This window comes from Hemitrygon akajei, chromosome 23, assembly GCF_048418815.1.
Source record: "Hemitrygon akajei chromosome 23, sHemAka1.3, whole genome shotgun sequence".
Classification (NCBI taxonomy): Eukaryota; Metazoa; Chordata; class Chondrichthyes; order Myliobatiformes; family Dasyatidae; genus Hemitrygon; species Hemitrygon akajei.
Genome location: NC_133146.1, coordinates 61934901 through 61955467, shown reverse-complemented (window position 1 = coordinate 61955467; position 20567 = coordinate 61934901). Strand labels below are relative to the sequence as shown.

At 42.5% G+C, this 20567-nt stretch overlaps 1 protein-coding gene across 1 annotated transcript in view; it reads left to right on the top strand.

The window, feature by feature from the left end:
* Nucleotides 1–20567, top strand: part of gfra1b (gdnf family receptor alpha 1b) — a 247753-nt gene that overhangs the window by 159322 nt on the left and 67864 nt on the right. The window contains exon 4 of the mRNA XM_073027832.1: nucleotides 15156–15501. Within this exon, the coding sequence (XP_072883933.1) occupies nucleotides 15156–15501 (346 nt within the window). The remainder of the gene's footprint in view (nucleotides 1–15155; nucleotides 15502–20567) is intronic.

Genomic DNA, 20567 nt, shown 5'->3' with positions numbered 1-20567 from the left:
TATTGCAGTTTTCTTGAATAAATAACATAGAGGGTGTATATATATATATGTGCCAGGAAATTGGGTCCATTTGCCCAGTTTTAATGTGCAATTAAATACTTTTTTATTCACAGAAAAGCAAACATGTTGGCAAAGGGGCATGTATTAAAGGATCCATATTTGGACATTATTATTTTCACCACAGCTTCTGTCTGGCTTGTTTTTCTGTAGTCTTAGACAACATTCCTCAGTATCCACAGCACCTCCAACGTTCATGTCATCTGCATTCATACTAATCAGTCAAATTATCGATTTAGATCAGCAACACCAAGAACCTCACTACTGATCCCTGCAGGACCTCACTGGTCACAGAATCCAATCAAAAGCATGCTGCCATCACCAGCTTTGCCTCCCATCAATGGGCCAATTTTGGATCCACTTAGCTAGCTCATCTCAGATCTCACGTGCCTTAACTTTCTGAATCAGTCTATCCTAGGATTTTATCAAATGCCTTACTAAAGTCAATATAGACAACATCTACTACCTTATTATCGTCAGCCTTCATAGCTATCTTCTTAAAAATCTCACATCAAATTAGTGAGTTAGGATCTCCCTCCACACAAAGCTATGCTGATTATTCCTAATCAGCCACTCCCTTTGCAAGTGTACATTAATCCTATCCCTTGGAATTTTCTCCAATAATTCCTTACCACTGACATAAGGGTCACCTGGCATCTCCCTCCTGCTCTTCCTCAATAAAGGAACAGTATCAGCAATCCTCCAATCTTCTGGTATATCATCTGTGGCTAGCGTATGTATAAAAGTCAGTCGGAACCCTGCTATCTCCTCCCTTGCAACCTGGAATAGATCTCATTCAGCTTTGGGAATCAGAATCAGAATCAGGTTTATTATCACCTGCATCTATCATGATATTTGTTAATTTCAACAGTTCAATGCAAAACATGATAATATAGAAATAAAATAAAATAAATAACTAAGTTAATTGGTTACAGTAAATACTATATGTGTATTGAATAGATTAAAAATAGTGCAGAAAAAGAAACAATATATATTAAACAAGCATGAGGTGGTGTTCATGGGTTTAATACTCATTTAGCAATTACATGGCAGAGGGAAAGAAGCTGTTCCTGAATTGCTGAATGTGTGCCTTCAGGATTCTGTACCTCCTTCCTGATGGCAACAATGAGAGAACGGCACATCCTGGGTGATGAGGGTCCTTAATAATAGATGTCACCTTTATGAGACACCAGTCCTTGAAGGTGTCTTGGGAACAGTGGAAGCTTGTACCCAAGATGGAGCTGACTAATTTTACAACTTTCTGTAGTTTCATTTGGTCCTCTGCAGTTACCTACCCATACCAGACAGAGATGCAGCCTGTCAGAATGCTCTCTATGGTACTTCTATAGAAGTTCTCGAGTGTTTCAGTTGACAAACTAAATCTCTTCCAGCTCCTAGTGAAATACAGCTGCTGTCTTGCCTTCTTTGTAGCTGGGACCAGATTAAATCTTCAGAGATCTTGATACCCAGGAACTTGAAATTGCTCACTCTCTCCACTTCTGATCCTTCTATGAGGATTGGCATGGGCTCCTTCGTCTTACCCTTCCTGAAGTCCAAAATCAGCTCTTTTCTTACTGACGCTGAGTGCAAGGTTGTTGCTGCGACACTACTTAAATAGCTAGTATATCTTGCTCCTGTATGCCCTCTCATCTCCAGCTGAGATTCTACCAACAATGGTTGTATCATCGGCAATTTACAGATGATATTTGAACGATACCTAGCCACACAGTCATGGGTATAGAGGGAGTTGAGCGGTGGGCTGAGCACAAACATCTGAAGTGCACCAGGGAGATATTATCATCAATCCACACAGATTATGGTCTTCCTGTTAGGAAGTCGAGGATTCAATTGCAGAGGGAGGTACAGAGACCCAGGTTCTGTATCTTATTGATCAGGACTGTGGGAATGATGGTGTTAAACACTGAGTTACAGTCAACGAACAGCATCCTAATATAGGTGTTTGTACCATGCAGGTGATCCAAGGCCATGGGAAGAGCCACTGAGATTGCATCTGCCGTAGACCTATTGTGGTGATAGGCAAATTGAAATGGGTCCAGGTCCTTGTCGGGCCAGGAGCCATGGCCAACCTCACAAAGCATTTCATCACCATAAATGTGAATGCTACTGGAGAATAGTCATTAAGTAGCCCACACTACTTTTCTTAGGCGTTGGTATAATTGATGCCATTTGAAACAGTTCTGATAAGCATAATTAGGACAACACTGTGTTCCAAGAAGGGGTGATCATGAGCTATACACCTCCACCACTACTTCTGAGGAACTTCTTGCAGTCTATAGCGTATGTCACTTTCTACTTCTTAAGACTGACCTACTACATATTATCCATGTACCCCCTCCTAGAACTCACTGTCCTCCATGTCCACCTTGGTGAATATAGAGAAATATTTGTCAATGACCTCACCCACATTGCCTGCCACCACCCTCAGGGGACCTGTTCTTTCCCTTACTACTTTCCTACTTGTGCTTGACTTACAGAATATCTTGGAATTCTGTGTAAGCTTATTTGCCAAGGATATTTCATGATTCCATTTTGCCCTCTAAATTTCTTAAGAGTGAACTCTGCCTTTTATTTTATAGGACTCTGTACATTGTTCTAAAAACAAATTGTGGATACACTTAAAAAATCTGGCCCATGTAAGCCCCTTACACAAAGGCAGTTCCAGTCAATATAGGTAAAGTTAAAATCTCCCACTGCTCCAACCCTGTACCTGTTCTCCTAATTCCCATTGACTATTAAGAGGCTTATATGTACAACCAGCAAGGTGATAGCCCCACTCTTACTCCCAAGCTCTAAACATATGGCCTCATTGAATAAATTGTAAGGAATATCATTTCTAAGTATTGCCATTATTGATTTTTACTTAGAGAAACAGCACAGTAACAAGCCCACAAAACCCAATTACACATGTGACCAATTAACCAACTAACCCAAAGTCTTTGGAATGTGGGAGGAAACCAGAGCACCCAGAGGAAACCCATGCTGTTACAGGTAGAATGTACAAGCTCTTTACAGACAGCAGCAAGAATTGAACTCAAGTTGCTAGCTCTGTAATAGCATTACACCACCATGCTGTCCTAATTCACCCCAGTCAGAAATGCAACTATCCCTCCTCTTTTGCATTCCTCTTTGTCATGCCTAAAACTTCTATACACCGGAAAATGAAACTAACAGTTCTATCCTTCCCTCAACTATGTTTCCATGCTTACAATACACTGTACTATGGAGAGCATTCTAACTGGCTGCATCACCGTCTGGTATGGAGGGGACACTACGCAGGATCAGAAAGAGCTACAGAAAGTTGTGAATTCAGTCAGCTCCATCATGGGCACTAGCCTCCCCAACATCCACAAATTCTTCGAGGAGTGATCCTTCAAAAAGGAGGCAACCATCTTTAAGGACCCCCATCATCCAGGTCACACCTTGTTCACATTGCAACTGTCAGGAAAGAGGTACAGGAGTCTGAAGCCACACAGTCAACATTTCAGGAATAGCTTCTTCCCTTCTGCCATCAGATTTCTGAATGGACATTGAACCCATGAACCCACCTCACTATTTTTTTGGTATTTTTGGCACTGCTTATTTAACTTTTTAAATATATATATATATATATATATATATATATATTACTGTAATTTACTGTTTCTATTACTATGCATTGCATTGTACTGCTGCCACATAACAACAAATTTCATGACGTATGCCAGTGATACTAAACCTGATTCTGATACTCGTACTGCTCTCGCCGTAATTCTATGTGTTGCTCCTTGCTTTAAGCTCAGCTGAGTACCTGCAAAGCTTCTTGTGTGACTGTAAAATGCATTTGAGCCTGTTAGACCCTTCCATGCTCCTTAATCTGCCTCTGGATTTGATTTATCCTCTACATTTTTGTCCTGATTCTCTGCACTGACAATTTATTTCCTACCCTCACTGTCAAATTAGTTGAAACTTCCCTGAGTAATGTGAGCAAACTTGTGTGCAAGGATATTGACTCCCCCCCCCCCCCACCATTAGTTTATGCTCAGCCCATTCTTCGTGAACGGGTCCTACCTGCCCTAAAAAACAGTTGCAAATCCCTAAGGAACGTCCTCCTTCATCAGCTCTTCAGCCTTACATTCATTCATCCTACCCTCCTATTTCTGCCCTTGTTAGCACAGCACAGAGAGTAATCCTGAGATTATGGACCTGGAAGTATTGGTTTTTAACTGATGTTTAATTCTCTAAATTCACTCTGCAGAACCTCATCCCTCTGTCATTGGTATCAATGTGTGATTTCGGACTGTTCTCTCTCTCCCTTCAGAATGTCTGTACCCAATCTGAGACATCCCTGCCTTTGACATCAGGAAGGCAACATACCGCTCTGGAGTTTCATTCTCAGCCAGAAAAGCACCATTCTATTCCCCTCACTATCAAATCTCCCGCCACTGCTGCTCGTCTGTAGATTTCCCTCCCTTGCAGTGCTTCAGAATCAACCCCAATGCCACTGCAGCTTTAGAACATAGCAGATAGAACTGCACAGTACAGGCCCACAATGATGCTGTCCCTCCCACATAGTCCTTCATTTTTCTTTTATCTATATACTGATCTCTGTCGCTTAAGTGTGCCTGATATTCTGCCTCTACCACCACACCTGGCAGTGCATTCCATACACTGTCTAAAACAACAATCTCTAACATCAGTTCAGTTTCAGTTTATTGTCATTTAGAAACCACAAATGCAATGCAGTTAAAAAATGAGACAACATTCCTCCAGAATGATATCACAAAAGCACACGACAAAACAGACTACACCAGAAAATCCACATAACGTTTGGCAATCCCCAAATCCAGAGTCCGGAGAGGCTGCTGCGTATTAATATTGCGCTACCATCTTAGTGTGTTCCCTGGAAAGGAGCTCCAAATCCACCAGACAAAACAAGACTACCCAGACACACCAAGTCAGGAGACCAACTCTACTACCCAACAAACCAAACACTAAAGCCACAAGACCTGCACAAAACCACATAGTTACTTATAGTTATAGTTAACATATAGTTACAACAGTGCAGACAATACCATAATTGATAAAAAAAAACAGACCATGGGCACAATAAAAATAGTTCAAAGATATTAAAAGGCTATAAGTTTGAAAGAAACCACCACACAGTTTCCACAAGTCCTCAGGGTCTCAATAGACTTGTCTTCACACGCAGGCGGCAGAAGGGAGTACCCCCGCTATGGAATTCCAAGGCGCCGCCAGACTCAGCCTCGCAGACGCAGCACACAGTGAAAGCGCTCCGACCGCAGTGGACTCCGAGTCCGTCGAACCTCCAAGCCTCCAACCATCTCCTCTGGCACAGCCTCTCTGAGCACCATCCTCTACCGAGCGCACTACAACGCCCCCGCCACCAGCCACTGGCAATGCGACCCCGAGGACTTGGGGCCTGTTCTTCTCAGCAGAGTCCCGGACCTCACAGCAGCAGCAGCAGCAAGAAGGCCTTCCTGGAGATTTCCAGATGTTTGTCCATGCTCCCACGTCCCTATTCTTCCCTCCAGTGACCTTAAAATGATGGCCCTTCGTATTAGTCATTCCCATTATAGGAAATATACATTGTCTGTCCTCTCAATCTATTCCTCTTATCAGCTTGTACACCTCTATCAAGTTTTCTCTCATTCTCCTACACTCCAACGAGAAAAGCCCAGCTTGTTCACCTTTTCTTCAAATAAATTCTGCAGATGCTGTAAATTCAAAGCAACACACACAAAATGCTGGAGGAACTCAGTCTGTCAGGCAGCATCTATGGAAATGAATTAACAGTCGATGTTTCGGCCCAAAACCCTTCTTCAGTACTCCAATCTATCTACCACACGAATACACTAATATACCTATTCTAATAAACCAATATACCTATTTGAGTGAGTTAGGACCAGAGCAGTTTCCTGCACTATCTGTCTGCACTTGACAACTCTTCCTGGTAGTCACCTATCTTTCTATACCTGCAGCAGGCATGACCAACTTGCTAAACATAGTATCTGTAACATCTTCCACATCCCAGATTCTCCGCAGGAATTCCCAACACAGCTCCAACATATGCAAACTTTGTCACATCAGCTTGGAGAATATTTTTCCAGTTTAGTAATATTGTTAGAGTCAGCAATCCCTCCATACCAGATCACTCCATGAAATTGTCAGTGTTCAATGATAAAACAATGTTTCCAAACACAATAACTAAATAAAGCAAGAGAAACGTGAAATATTATAAGTGCAGTAACCTGCTAACATGCGACCAGTTGAGTGTGATAATATGTGCTAGGTGCGGGATGTGACAGGTACTCCAGGAAGTTTGTACGTTTAGTGTCCTTGCTGATTTTGTACATCTCATTCAGGGCCAATACTAGCGGAGTCAGAGAAGACAATCCTCTTGGTCACTCAAATTGCTGAATCCCTTTGAGGAGTAAATACATATTGATTTTATTTCTGATTTTGAAAATTTGCTGTTTAGAAAGAAAACTGAAGCCTCTATCTATCAAAACCACGTAACAACCTGCTGAGTTTCCTAAACATTATGGGACATCTCCAATCTGTTGATTTGGGAGTCAAAGAATATAAAGTCACAGGATTGGAGGGTAGGAATGCCATTAGTTGTGCTACCACATTGAAGATCTGTCCAACTGACACCATTCCCTTGAAAGGTGTTCCACCTCAAATCCTTATTCAACAGCATTAAAGGTCATTGATATGAAAATGAAAGGCATCACACACAAAACACAGAAACATAGAAAACCTACAGCACAACACAGGCTCTTCGGCCCACAAAGCTGTGCCGAACATGTCCCTACCTAAGAAACTACCTAGGGTTACCCATAGCTATCTATTTTTCTAAGCTCCATATACCTATCAAGAAGTCTCTTAAAACACCCTATCGTATCTGCCTCCACCACCATTGCCGGCAGCCATTTCATACACTCACCATTTTGCGTAAAATACTTACCTCTGATGTCTCCTCTGTACCTACTTCCAAGCACCTTAAAACTGTGTCCTCTCATGTTAGCCATTTCAGCCCTGGGAAAAAGCCTCTGACTATCCACACAATCAATGCCTCTCATCATCTTATACACCTTTATCAGGTCACTTCTCATCCTCTGACACTCCAAGGAGAAAAAGCCAAGTTCACTCAACCTATTCTCATAAGGCATGCTCCCCAATCCAGGCAACATCCTTGTAAATCTCCTCTGCACCCTTTCTATAGTTCCCACATCCTTCCTGTCGTGAGGCGACCAGAACTAAGCACAGTACTCCAAGTGGGGTCTGACCAGGCATAAGACTGACATAGGACATAGATGTTTCATTCAGTCCTGTTGATGGGTCTTGACCTGTAATGTCAAAGGTTTATTCCTCTCCAATGATGCTACCTGACTTGCTGTGTTTCTCCAGCATTTTGTATATGTTGCTTAAGATTTCCAGTGTCTGCAGAATCTCGTGTGTGTGTGTGTATATATGTGTGTATGTGATGAGAAAAGTTAACTGTTTCACCCTTCATAGACACTGACTGACCTGCTGAATATTTCCAATATTTTCCATTTTTGTATTTATAACCATATAACAATTACAGCATGGAAACAGGCCATCTCAGCCCTTCTAGTCTGTGCCAAAGCTTACACTCACTTAGTCCCACTGACCCGCACTCAGCCCATAACCCTCCATTCCTTTCCTGTCCATATACCTATCCAATTTTACTTTAAATGACAATCTGAACCTGCCTCTACCACTTCTACTGGAAGCTCATTCCACACAGCTACCACTCTCTAAGTAAAGAAATTCCCCCTCGTGTTACCCTTAAACTTTTGCCCCCAACTCTCAAATCATGTCCTCTTGTTTGAATCTCATTTGAATTTATGCCTTTCCTCGATGTACCTGAATACTGAATCTGCTCCCACTGTGCCTGTAGCCATCATATTCTAGATCAACGTAACTTCTTACAGATCTTTAGCACCAGACAATCTACTGCGGGAATTCAACTGGTCCAGCTGTATTGTTTGGAGGGAATGAAATTCAGATTCATATTCAGTTTATTGTCATCTAGAAACCACAAATGCAATGCAGTTAAAAAATGAGACAACGTTCCTCCAGAATGATATCACAAAAGCATATGACAAAACAGACTACACCAGAAAATCCACATAATGTTTGGCAATCCCCAAATCCAGAGTCCGGAGAGGCTGCTGCGTATTAATATTGCGTTACCATCTTAGTGTGTTCCCCGGAAAGGAGCTCCAAACCCACCAGACAAAACAAGACCAAAAACTAAAGCTACAAGACCTGCACAAAACCACATAGTTACAACATATAGTTACAACAGTGCAAACAATACCATAATTGATAAAAAACAGACCATGGGCACAGTAAAAATAGTCCAAAGATGTTAAAAGACTATAAGTTCGAAATAAACCACCGATTCCACAAGTCCTCAGGGTCCTGATTTGACTCGTCATCCCACGCCAGCGGCAGAAGGGAATACCCCTGCTATGGACTTCCACAGTGCCGCCCGACTCAGCCTCGCAGACGCAGCACACAGTGAAAGCGACCTGACCGCAGCAGACTCCGAGTACATCGAACCTCCGAGCCTCCGACCAACCCCTCCGGCACAGCTTCTCCGAGCACCATCCTCTGCCGAGCGTATTAAGATGCCCCGCCAACGGCCACCGGCAACACGACACCGAGGACTGGGGGCCTGTTCTTCCCAGCAGAGTCCCGGACCTCACAGCAGCAGCAGCAACGAAGAAGGTCTTCCTGGAAATTTCCAGATGTTCCTCCGTGCTCCCATGTCCGTTTTCAACCGATTATGATTGTGCACGGCACCCCGCTTCACAAATGACAGATAATCAGCTCCGGAGTGGACACTGCAAGCTGCGTCATGCTGCCATCTTGGATCACTCCACATTGTCAACATCTTGGGTCAAAAGCACAAAGTCCTCATGCAGAGCTTTGACAATTCCATTCACCCCATGGGCGCTGCACAGTCTGTTGTGTTCCTCCAGCAAACTCCCCTAGATTCGCACATTTGCACTCTGTTGAATCTCTTCTTTCCAGATATTTTGCTGATTAATCTTAAATCTATAGGCAGAACAAAAAAATACTGCAGATGCTGGAAATCTGAAATAAAATTAGAAAATGCTGCAAGTATTCAGCAGGTCAAGCAGCATCAGTGGGTGAAGAAATAGAGTTAAACTGAGATCAAGGATCCTTCATCAATGCTGGGAAAGTGCGGAACAACTGAAGTTTACCTTTTGGAGAGGAGGAGGAGACACGGTATATGTCATAGGCTCCAGAGTGATCAATGTCGCAATTGCTTTTAAAATTGCCAGAAGAGAAAGAAAAACAAATTGAAACAGAAAGATAGAGCCATGACTGTGGTGAAAGAAAAACAGATAAAGGGGTGGTTTACCTGAAACTGTTAAACTCAGTTTTAAATGCTTTTGGCTGTGCTGCGCTCAGAAAGGTAACAAGCAGCTGCTCGTCACGCCTACAACGGGCATTTCTGGAACACTAAAAAGCCAGAAGCAGAGAGGTCAGAGTAGAATGGAACAGAGAGATAAAGTGTCAGGTGAACTGAAGAGGTGCGGTCATTCAGGAATGTGAATTCACCACTGATAGAAATTACAAATGGACAAAAAAGTAACTTTTATAATTTAAAGCAAGATCTTTACCATTACAATGAAGTCAAGAAGGCCAGTGAGGAGTGTGGAAGTTCATTCTGTGACAGGCATATTTAAAAATGAGATGCCAGTGTGGTGAAGCTACTTCACAGGAGTACCAGCATATCAAACAATACAAGCAGTATGCAGGAGACAGAGCAGAGATATTCCACACTCAGCAGATTGAATCAAATCTGTTTGGTTGCAAATGGTACTGTACTATTAAGCAGCTACTTGGAGGAATTGGCTCCAAGGAAATCCCCATCCTCAATGACAGGCATTCTGAAATACGTCCAGGAATATGTACCAAATGAACAATCCATCTTGACCTCCTCTTGAGATCCCCAGCATCACAGAAGCTAGTTTTCAGTCAATTTGATTCACCCCACAGGATTTCAAGGAGCAGCTGAGAACAGCAAGAAGAGTACATTCAAACTGTAATCCTGAAGACCTGCACTCCACAATCTGTCATGCTTCTTGTTTAGCTTTTCTAACCAGTTCCGCATTTACCAGACAATGGGGGGAAATTGCCAGGAGACGAACGATGCATAAAAACCAGGACAGATCCAATCTGGCTGTCAATCCATTCTAATCATCAGTGATGTGATGTAAAGTGTCAAAAGCAGACTTATCAAATTGTATTAACACATCAACAACATTCCAGCCAAAGGCAAGTTTAAGTTTGGCCAGCCCCAGCTGGCTCGACTTCTCATCACAGCATTGATCCACTCGTAGACCGAGGATCTGAACTCCAGACTGAGACAAAGTGACTGCCCTTGAAACCGAGCTCTGATAAAATTAAAATCAATGGGCAACCCAGAGAGAACACTGCAACGATTGGAGTTATGTTTTACTGTAACAATGGCATTTTCGGCATGCCATAATGAACTCACAAACTCACATTATATTTATTTATTTATTTAGGGGTTCAGCATGGAATAGGCCCTTCCAGCCCTTTGAGACACGCTGCCCAGGACAACCGCTGATTTAACCCGAGGACAGTTTGCAATGAACCATTTAACCTACTAACCAGTACACTTCTGAACTGTGAGAGGGAATTGGGGGACCCGGAAGAAATCCATGCATTCAAGGAAATGATGTACAAACGGCTTACAGAGGATGCCAGGATTGAACTCCGAACTTTGACAGCCTGAGCTGTAGTGATGGCATGCTAACCTCTATGGTATCATGGCTAGGAGGAAGTATAATGAACTTAGAGACTCACATCATGCCTGCCTTCACCCAATTATCTGTAGGTAGAGACAAACACATGTGCATCCCTTTGCTTGTCAGGGATGATTAAGCTAAAGAGGCTATTGTTCATGAAACATTGATAGCAATACGCAGTCTACAGCCAGACTGTAAGACTAGTCCCAAGTCAGGGATGAGGCTGTCAAGTGGCTATTGTTTTGAAGTTTTAATGCATTATTTGCTTCTTTCCAAACAAAAGCAGATAGCTGTCAAATCTCACAATCAGAAATTCCAAAGCTTCAAGAAGGTGAAACACACATTGTTTGTCAGGACAAACACTTTAATTTCCCTGTGGAAACCAGCCAGTAAGCACAAGACAGCTCTGTATTCTGACTAATGTGAAAACTTCATGCATGGTATAAAATTCCCATAAAGGACCCAGCCTCCAGTTTCACCTTTACACACCATGAATGTTTAACTGATCTGTAAACATTGAAAATTTAATTCTAGTTCTTAGTTAAAGAGTAACCTTTAAAGTGTGGCCCATATCAGAATGTAAGGAAAATACAGCAGTAAAAAAACTAAAGAGCTGCTAATTTTTTGTATTGAACTGGTCACGTAGATGCAACAATTTTCAAATGCTGTCTCCAGGTTTTTCATCTGAGAAAAGAACAACCAGTAATGAAAAAATTGGGAGTATGGTGGGGTGGTCTGTATGATACACCTCCTCCACTTAATCAATGGCCCTGGCATAACCAATGTAAATTTCAGATGGGCCTCTGTATGCAAATCTGTAATAGGCTGCCATGGTATATAAATCAGAATCCTCCAACTATCCTTCAGTTTTATGGGAACGTGCATGTTTCAGCTCATCACGTGCACAGGGCTTCTTCTTGGGCAGATCCACAGGATCAACGGTGAGCTTCTTTCATCGTGTTTCTGTGGATGCTGAGTCCAATGGAACTCTAGACCTTTCCATCGTTGGGGCAGCGATTGGCTGTCGAGTTGTTTGTTAGATGTGCTCTATCCGCCATGTATACAGTCCATCTGCAGACTACCTGCTTCCTCGATGCCACCTGCCCCTCCACCTATCATCCACAAAGCCGTCAATTCTGTCATCCAGATCATTAACATATAACATGAGAATTCGTGGACCCCACAGAGAGCCCTGTGGAACACTAGTCACTGGCAGCCAGCCAGAATAGTCTGCCTTTATTCCCTTTCTTTGCCTTTGGCCAGTCAGCCGATCTGCTATCCATATGAGTACATTTCCTGCAATACCAAGGGCTCTAATCTATTTGCAGCATCTTGTCAACGTCCTTCCGAAAATCCAAAATGTTCTGATGCATTTGATTACAAATGTTCCTTCTCTACTGTAAATGGCCCAAGGTCAGGCATTTCCCAAGAGGCGGTCAAAATGTTGTATTTCTTTCAAAGAAGCTTTGAGCACATTCTTGATGTTTCGCCCTGTGCACTCCTGGAAATCACACTCTAAACGGCATGTATTTAGAGTCTTGTGTCAGCTTCAACAATGTGGCCTGCCCAGTTCTCTCACTGTATCTGGGATTTCAAAGTTGGGAATGTTGACTTGGCAGAGGATACTGTTGTGTGTTCACCTGTCCTTCCAGTGAACTTGAGGAACTTTGAAAAGACAGTATAAGTCCCTCATCACTTTCTATAGGGGCACAATTAAAAGCATCCCATCTGGCTGCATCACTGCCTGGTATGGGATCTGCACTTCCCTCAGTTGCAGGACCCTGCAGAGAGTGGTGCAGACAGCCAGCGCATCCATAGATGTGAACTTCCCACTATTCAGGATGTTTACAAGGACAGGTGTGTAAAAAGGGCCCATATGGTCATTGGGGACCCAAGTCACCCCAACCACAAACTGTTCCAGCTGCTACCATCTGGGAAATGATACCACAGCATAAAAGCCAGGACCAACAGGCTCTGGGACAGCTTCCTCCACTAGGCCATCAGACTCATTAATTCATGCTGACACATTAGTTCTAATGAATGAAAAAATTCTGCAGTCCTTTAAAATATCCCTGTCTGCTAGCCAGTGATTTAATCCAAGCAAAGGTCTGTGCCAAAAACATGGATTCACAAAATCAATCACAATCATAGGAGTGTAGTGAAGCTTCACTTTACTTCATTGTTTTTGAATGATGACATTCAATTATAAATGTTAACCTGAATGGAAGCCATTGATAATCAGCACATTGCAATGACAGTTTAAACATAGTCTTGGAATCTAAGTGTCTCGAGCATGCGGCTGGGTTCCACAGACCCTTCGGTTAATGGTAGGGGTCTATGGCATAAAAATGGTTGGGAGCCCCTGGTATAGAGCATGCCTGGTGCTGTACATGTTTTGTCTAGTGCTTTATCAATGATATACAGTATTTTCTGCATCATGAACTTTTCAGTACAATATGAGCCTCTCGATTCACCATGGACTGTCTCAAACCTTGCTGCAAAATGAGGAGGGTTAGGTCATAAAAAAACTCGGTGCTACAGAAATGCCATCAGAAGCTCTAAATTTCTCCTCCCTAGGAGACAAAGGATACACCAAGAAGATGGGCTACACCTGGGAAACTTGAAAGACTGGCAGAATACAGATTGACTCTGGAGAGCTGCTGTCAGTGGCCTATGCCCCTGTAGGGGTGGTGGGCTTATAAAGAAGAGCATGAGCTGCTCAGCTTGGTCTGTATTTCCAAACGTTTGTCCTTCACAAAGCATACATGAGTGGATGGATTCAATCTAGCCAGTAGCAAGGACAAGGAGCAAAAGAATATTTTAATACTGAAAGCATCTACAGAACAGAACATTTCCACTCATCACAGAGCTCAGTGTTGGATGATCATCTTTGTGGTCATTGCTAACAGCAAATTATCTGCAACAGCATGAAAACCAACTTCATTCACATCTTTAGAAAACTATCACGTTACGGATAATGGAATGGTATGAAATACAGGGAGAATTGCAACATATAACAAAATTACCTCTTGTACCGATAGAGTGGCATCTGAGGTAGGCTCATGGTCTTGTGCTGCCGTAGCCCATCCACTTCAGAGATGCTCTTCTGTACACCACTATTGTATCACACGGTTATTTGAGTATTGTCACCTCCGTGTCAGTTTGAACCAGTCTGGTCAATCTCCTCTGACCTCCCTCATTAACAAGGCATTTTGCTACAGAACTACCACTCATTGGATTTTTCTTTGTTTTTTGCACCATTCATTGTAAACTTTAGAGACTGTTGTGCATGAAAATCTCAGTAGATGAGCAGTTTCTGGGATACTTAAGTTACCCCATCTGCAGCCACCAATCATTCCACAGTCAAAGTCACTAAGATCAGATTTCCTCCCTGCTCTGAGCAACTGAACCTCTTGACCATGTCTGCATATCTTTATGTATTGAGATGCTACCACTTGATTGGCAGATTCGATATTTGCTTTACCAAGCAAGTATACACATGTACCTAATTAAGTGGCCACTAGTATGTAAGTTTTCTACAGTTGATATTTTATTTTAAAAAGTAACAAAAGACATCCTGCAGGTGCTGGAAATCCAGAACAAAAAACACAAAATGTTGGAGGAACTCAGTCAGGCAGTATCAATGGAAAAGAATGAATATATATATTATATATTTATTACATACATATTATATATTACTAAAATATAAATATACATATATAATAAGTAAATACATATATTACACAGTACTATACAAAAATTTTAGGAGAGCGAGTTTGTAGATCTGGTAGGAGCAAAGCATGTTGGGAATGACAAGGGTGGATCCCTGTGGGAGGGATGTGGGATAGGTGGCAGAGGAGTGCCAGGGATGGGGTGTGGTGTGGATGCAGACACACCCAGCCCTGAGTCACCAGGCAAGGTCATCTGCTCCCTTCCCACTCCCAGTCCACAGCAGAGACCCATGTCAGAATCAGGTTTATCATCACTCACATATGTCATGAAATTTGTTTTTTTTCTTTGTAAGTTCTCCCCGAGTGCTCTGGTTTCCTCCCACAGTCCAAAGATATAGCAGTTAGTAGGTTAATTGGTCATTGGAAGTTGTCCCATGATTAGGCTGGGATTAACTAGGTGAGCTGCTGGATGGTAGAACTCATTGAGCCAGAAGGGCTTGCTGTATCTCTAAATAAGTGAATAAAATAAAATAAACAAGTATGTCATAACATTTTTTTGTTGCTCTAGGTGCAGAACCGATAGGCTCAAAGGGGAACAGCTGTTTGGATGCTGCCAAAGCCTGCAACTTAAACGACAACTGCAAAAAATTCCGATCGATGTACATTTCGCCCTGCACCGCCCGAGTCTCTGCATCAGAGATCTGCAACCGGAGAAAATGCCACAGAGCCCTCCGACAGTTTTTTGATCGTGTCCCTGCAAAGTACACCTATGGAATGCTGTTCTGCTCCTGCAGGGATACCGCATGCACGGAACGGAGGCGGCAGACGATCGTGCCTATTTGTTCCTACCAGGACAAAGAAAAGCCAAATTGTCTGTCTTTGGCCACTATGTGCAAGACAAATTACATCTGCAGGTAAGATACCAGTTGGCAGAGGAGTGATTAATGAAAGCACAGAGCGAACTTTACAGCTGCTGAAATCACCAGGCTTTGGTTGCAGAATTTCCACCAGGGTATTGAGGAACTGGGGAAACCTGACAGCTAGAGCTGAATAATAGAAGCCTGTTTCTTGTTGTAGTTCCAGTAGAATAGCTGATAACTGAAACAAATTATCTCGGGGTTTGTATCAGACGTAGAGGAATATGAACTGCAGTCTGTGGGAAAAGCTAAAAATTGTATATATTCCATAAAGCTTAGCTTCTGTTGCATAATTCGGCTTTACTCCATGGACTTTATTATAATTCTCAGTGTCCTCAATTATATATTGCAATAACACAGATGGTATAAAACTCCAGCAATTGCATTCCGTGTCCCACTAAGGAATGAAGTTATAAACTATTTGTTGATAATTTGTTCCTGTTGGGGTTTGTAACAACATACTGAGCTCTCTCATTTAATCTCTTTTCAGTGAGGAAAAAATTGATCTGGTTTCAATGTGTTGGGAAGATTACAAATATGTTCTTTACGAATGCATTAACCAGTACACATTGACTGAAGTCCTTATTCGCCCTTAGACTGCAGATTAGGTAGTGTTCTCTTCACCTGTCATGTCAAACATGTATCAGCTAACCTTCACCAGTCTCCCAGAGCTTCTTAGCAGTCCCAGTAAGGTTAGTATGTCAGTATACTTCCTATATGCTTCCGAGACATGGACAACCTGCAGCAGGCATTTCAATGCAATTGGAAATATCACCTACAAGTTCATTGGAACTTAGGTGTGAATTCATGCTAGCGTCCCCTGCCAGGCCGACATCTCCAGTGGCCACCTATCACCAGATTCCCAAAATAGAGGCACTGCTTCATCCTCAGTTATGGGAAGAGCTGATGAGGAGGAAAGAGAAAAGGATTTTAAGGAAGCACTCCAAGTGTCCTCGAAGAAATGCTGCATTCTGCTGATTTTGAGAAAGTACTGGCTCATGATTCAGAGGATTATTCTGGACGAGAACCTCAAGACCAGGCCTTGGAGGAGCACACTGATCATGCGTAAGTTGTAGAAGGAGAGAGCCGCCTCCGAACTGCCCGTTCCCCTGTGCTGTGGCACCTCTTGCCCCATCTGCAGAAGAGTCGACACTTAACATAGATATCTCTGAATCTATAAAACTGGGTCAGAAAAGCAAGTGCTCCTCAGGGATTGCTTAAGAACAAGGAAGTGACAATTACATCTGGAAATTCAATTTTACCTTTGTTAAGTATTATATTGGAGTTTACAAACATAAATAATTGCTTTCATATGCTCCCAATTATTCAATCTCTTGTACATGCAGGCTCTCTCTCTCACAAACACAAGTACAATTATATAGTTAGTCCATCACCAACCCCCATACATGGCCACCTGATCTACACAAACCCTTTCTCTAAGCCCACCACTGACATTCTGCTCCATACAGAGTCACCACCAAGCTCATGTTTACGCAAAACATTTTATTCAGGCTAACAACACACACAAAATGCTGGTGGAACACAACAGGCCAGGCTTCCTCAGGGTCTCAGCCCGTAATGTCGACAGCGCTTCTCCCTATAGATGCTGCTTGGCCTGCTGTGTTCCACCAGCATTTTGTGTGTGTTGTTCAAATTTCCAGCATCTGCAGTTTCCTTGTGTTTATTCAGGCTAAGATCACCAGGAAAATGAGGAAAGCCACCACTTGTGGGAGGGGTACCCTTGAATTTAGTGCATCATTCATGTGGAGTAGTTGATTAGCAGAGAATATATTGAGCCCCAAACTGTGTAAATAATGTCTGCTGTCAGTCAGGTAGGCTCACTAAGAATTGAAATAACAAATATAGGCGATTTCAAAAAAAGGTGCAAGATAGGGAAATTACATGGTGGTTTTCATGATCAGCAGCCCAAAATCCATAAATTGCACCAAAAGTTTTCATGAAGCAAAATCCTTGTTGTCCAGTGGAATAGATATTTCATTGTGATTGGCCCACACTATTTCATTTGAACTTTGAGCCCTCATTACTCTGTGTGTTGCTGGTTAACATAAATACATTTTGGCCATAGTTTATGAAAGCAGGCATTTCTGGTTCGTCCATGCAAGGTGTCAGCAGAGACCGTGACAGATGAAGAGATTGGCATAGAGACACAGGTTGCAGGGAGGCACTTTATGCACCCGTGGGCTCTAACTCAGCACCAAGTACTGGGAATGTGGAACAAGAGCAAGAGAAATAGTCTCTGTGTGGTCCTGCCCGAGGGGACACAGATGAGAGGCCATGATTGGAAAGGTTTGAAGAGGTTGTTGCTGGATTGTTAATACATTAAAGTATCATTGAATTGCAATAGTCATAAAGCATTGTTAAGTCAATAACACTTTTAACAAGCGTTTTCATTTGCTGCCAATCGCATGCTTTTAATAGTACAGAGATAAGTGATACTGATCCAGTAGCTGTTGACATAGTTACAGACTCTGTTGTTCTTCATCAGAGAGGATGGTTAATGAAGTGCTGCAGGCAGATGCAGCACCCGGCGCTCATTAACTCAGTGCATCAACTTTGGGAGGCATCTGAGCAGCCTGTAGTAAGTCCCAGTGCTGCACAACACCATTTTTCATCATCAGAAAAATGTCCTCTTACACAGACACAAATAAAACAATGTCATGCAAAGAAATACTGTTTGCCCTGTGACTGTTCAGTGAAGATCACGGGCTACTCCCAAAAGCTTGAAGGTATGTTAGCAAGAGAAAATGCATTAATTGCATGGTTGGTGATTTCATAAGGCGCATGCTTGACACCAGTGGAATGTCAAAGTTGCTAAGGCAAGTCGCCATGAATGTGCCTGAGCCAGTTTCCTGACAGCTGCTATTTTACCTAGAAATGGTTGTTAGCTAGATCTAAATTACACTAAATGACTTTTTTGTCTGGCTGTACATGTAGAACAATTTCTAGACAATAAGTGATTTTGCTTGTCAGTGGAAGAAGTTCACACTTTGAGAGGGTGAAATGTCAGCAGAGTTGGCCTTACATCTTTCTAATGAATTGCAGTGGCCTACTCCACTCTTCCTGTTCTTCTTCTTAAGCCCATCACCCCTGTTGGGGCATAGGTCATCAACAGCATCTCACCAGAGCTCTCTCTCCTGGCCCGATAAAAGATCGATCAGCCCTGTGGCTTCTGTTTTTACCACAGAACTTCAATCATCTTCCAGGTGAAGATTCTTCCTCTCCCAGGGATGAGGTCTTTGGAACTTCTGTTGGCATTTCTGTAGCTCTGGGTTTTTAATGGGATGGAGTTGCTAACCCCATACCAACCCTCCTTTGGCAGCTGGCTGGGGACCATCCATGGCAGAGTTCACTCCTATGAAATGGATGTAATTTCTAATTCACTGTGTCCGAGGAAGTGGATGTGCTGCAGTTTCCCAATTACTGTTTGAGAGACACTGCATCACAACTTCAGAGGCTTGAGTTCAGCCCTAACCTCAGGGACTGTTGGAGCAGCCCTGTGTTTGCATGAATTTCCCACGAGGGTGCTCCACCATCCTCCTTTGCGCCAAAGATTTGTTGGTTGGTAGATTCATTTGTCACTGTAAATTGCTCCAAAAGTATGTGTCTGTAGGAGAACTGGAGGCAGGGAGCTGAGTTGCTGGAAATGAAAAAAAGTGGGAGTAGTGCAGATGGCTCTTTCCATGCCATAAGGCTCTATTAAAACTTGATAACCTGCTAACATAAGTGTCGTTCATATCTTGTGCTATTTGTGAAAGAGTATTTTTATTGAGAAGAGACTGGTATGTAACTCCAAACCTCAAATGACAGAAGAGTTGGTGCAACTTCCTTGGTTTGTAGGTAATTATTTTTCTGTTGAGGATTACTTTCCTGGCATAATTTCACAAGAAATTAGCTAAGCCTGCTTCATCAATCAGTTTGTGAGCACAATGTATTCAATAACATTTTTGAAGACAATGTGATACAGCCGGTTTTCAGAACTTAGTTGCACCCACTGTAGACTTTCTGCAAAGCAGATGTGACATTGATTGATTTCTAAGCAAAAGACTACAATGATCTTATCTGCATGTGTCAAAGACACTGCGGTATAGAGTAGCCTCAGGTACAAATTACATGGGAATTGAAATCATCACAGTACAATGGGTTATGTTCTTTGGATATTGGAACAGTATGGATGCCCTGCCTTTTGAATTATGCTGCATTTATAATAGTCCTGTTGTGAGGGTACTTGTTGCTGCCACTGAGTGCAGACTGAACTAAATCTTAGATTCCCAGGTCTACTCTTTCTTTATTGTTGACACTGAATCAACGTTTTAATTGAAAAAGTATGTGATCAAATGGTGAGGAAGACTCGATGGACTGAATGGTCTAATTCTGCTCCTTTGTCTTATGGTCTCATGGTTTTATGCTCTAGCAGGCATTCATATTTTCTGACTTTGGATGGACACATGTGAGTCTTGGTGTTCTGGTTGAACATTTGTATCTGCAGCCATTTTCTCATTCTTTTTGTCTTTATAGAGGTGGACCCATTCCCCTGTTTGTACAAAGCATTAGCCTGCATTAAACAATAATAATCTTCATCCAACTACATATAACATGACATCCAAGAGTTCCCACCTTGAGCACTATAAACACATGCAGAGCAGCAACAGTTTTGATGCGGCATAAATATCCTGAAGTGTTTCCCAGAAGTGATGCCAGAGGAGCGCCGATACCAAATCACATGAAGGAATACTGTCAAAGATGTCTACAAGTGTATATGTTTTGAACCACAAAGCTGGTGTTTCTCCTGGCCCCATGATCAGATCAGGACTGTTACCCACTTCATGTTTGCACCCATAATCTTACAATGGTGCTCATGTTTTCTAGGAATAACAGTGCATAGTTCCCTGAAGGTGGAGTCTCATGTAGATAGGGTGGTGAAGAAGGCTTTTGGAACGCTGGCCTTTATAAATCAGAGCATTGAGTACAGAAGTTGGGATGTAATGTTAAAATTGTACAAGGCATTGGTAAGGCCAAATTTGGAATATTGTGTACAGTTCTGG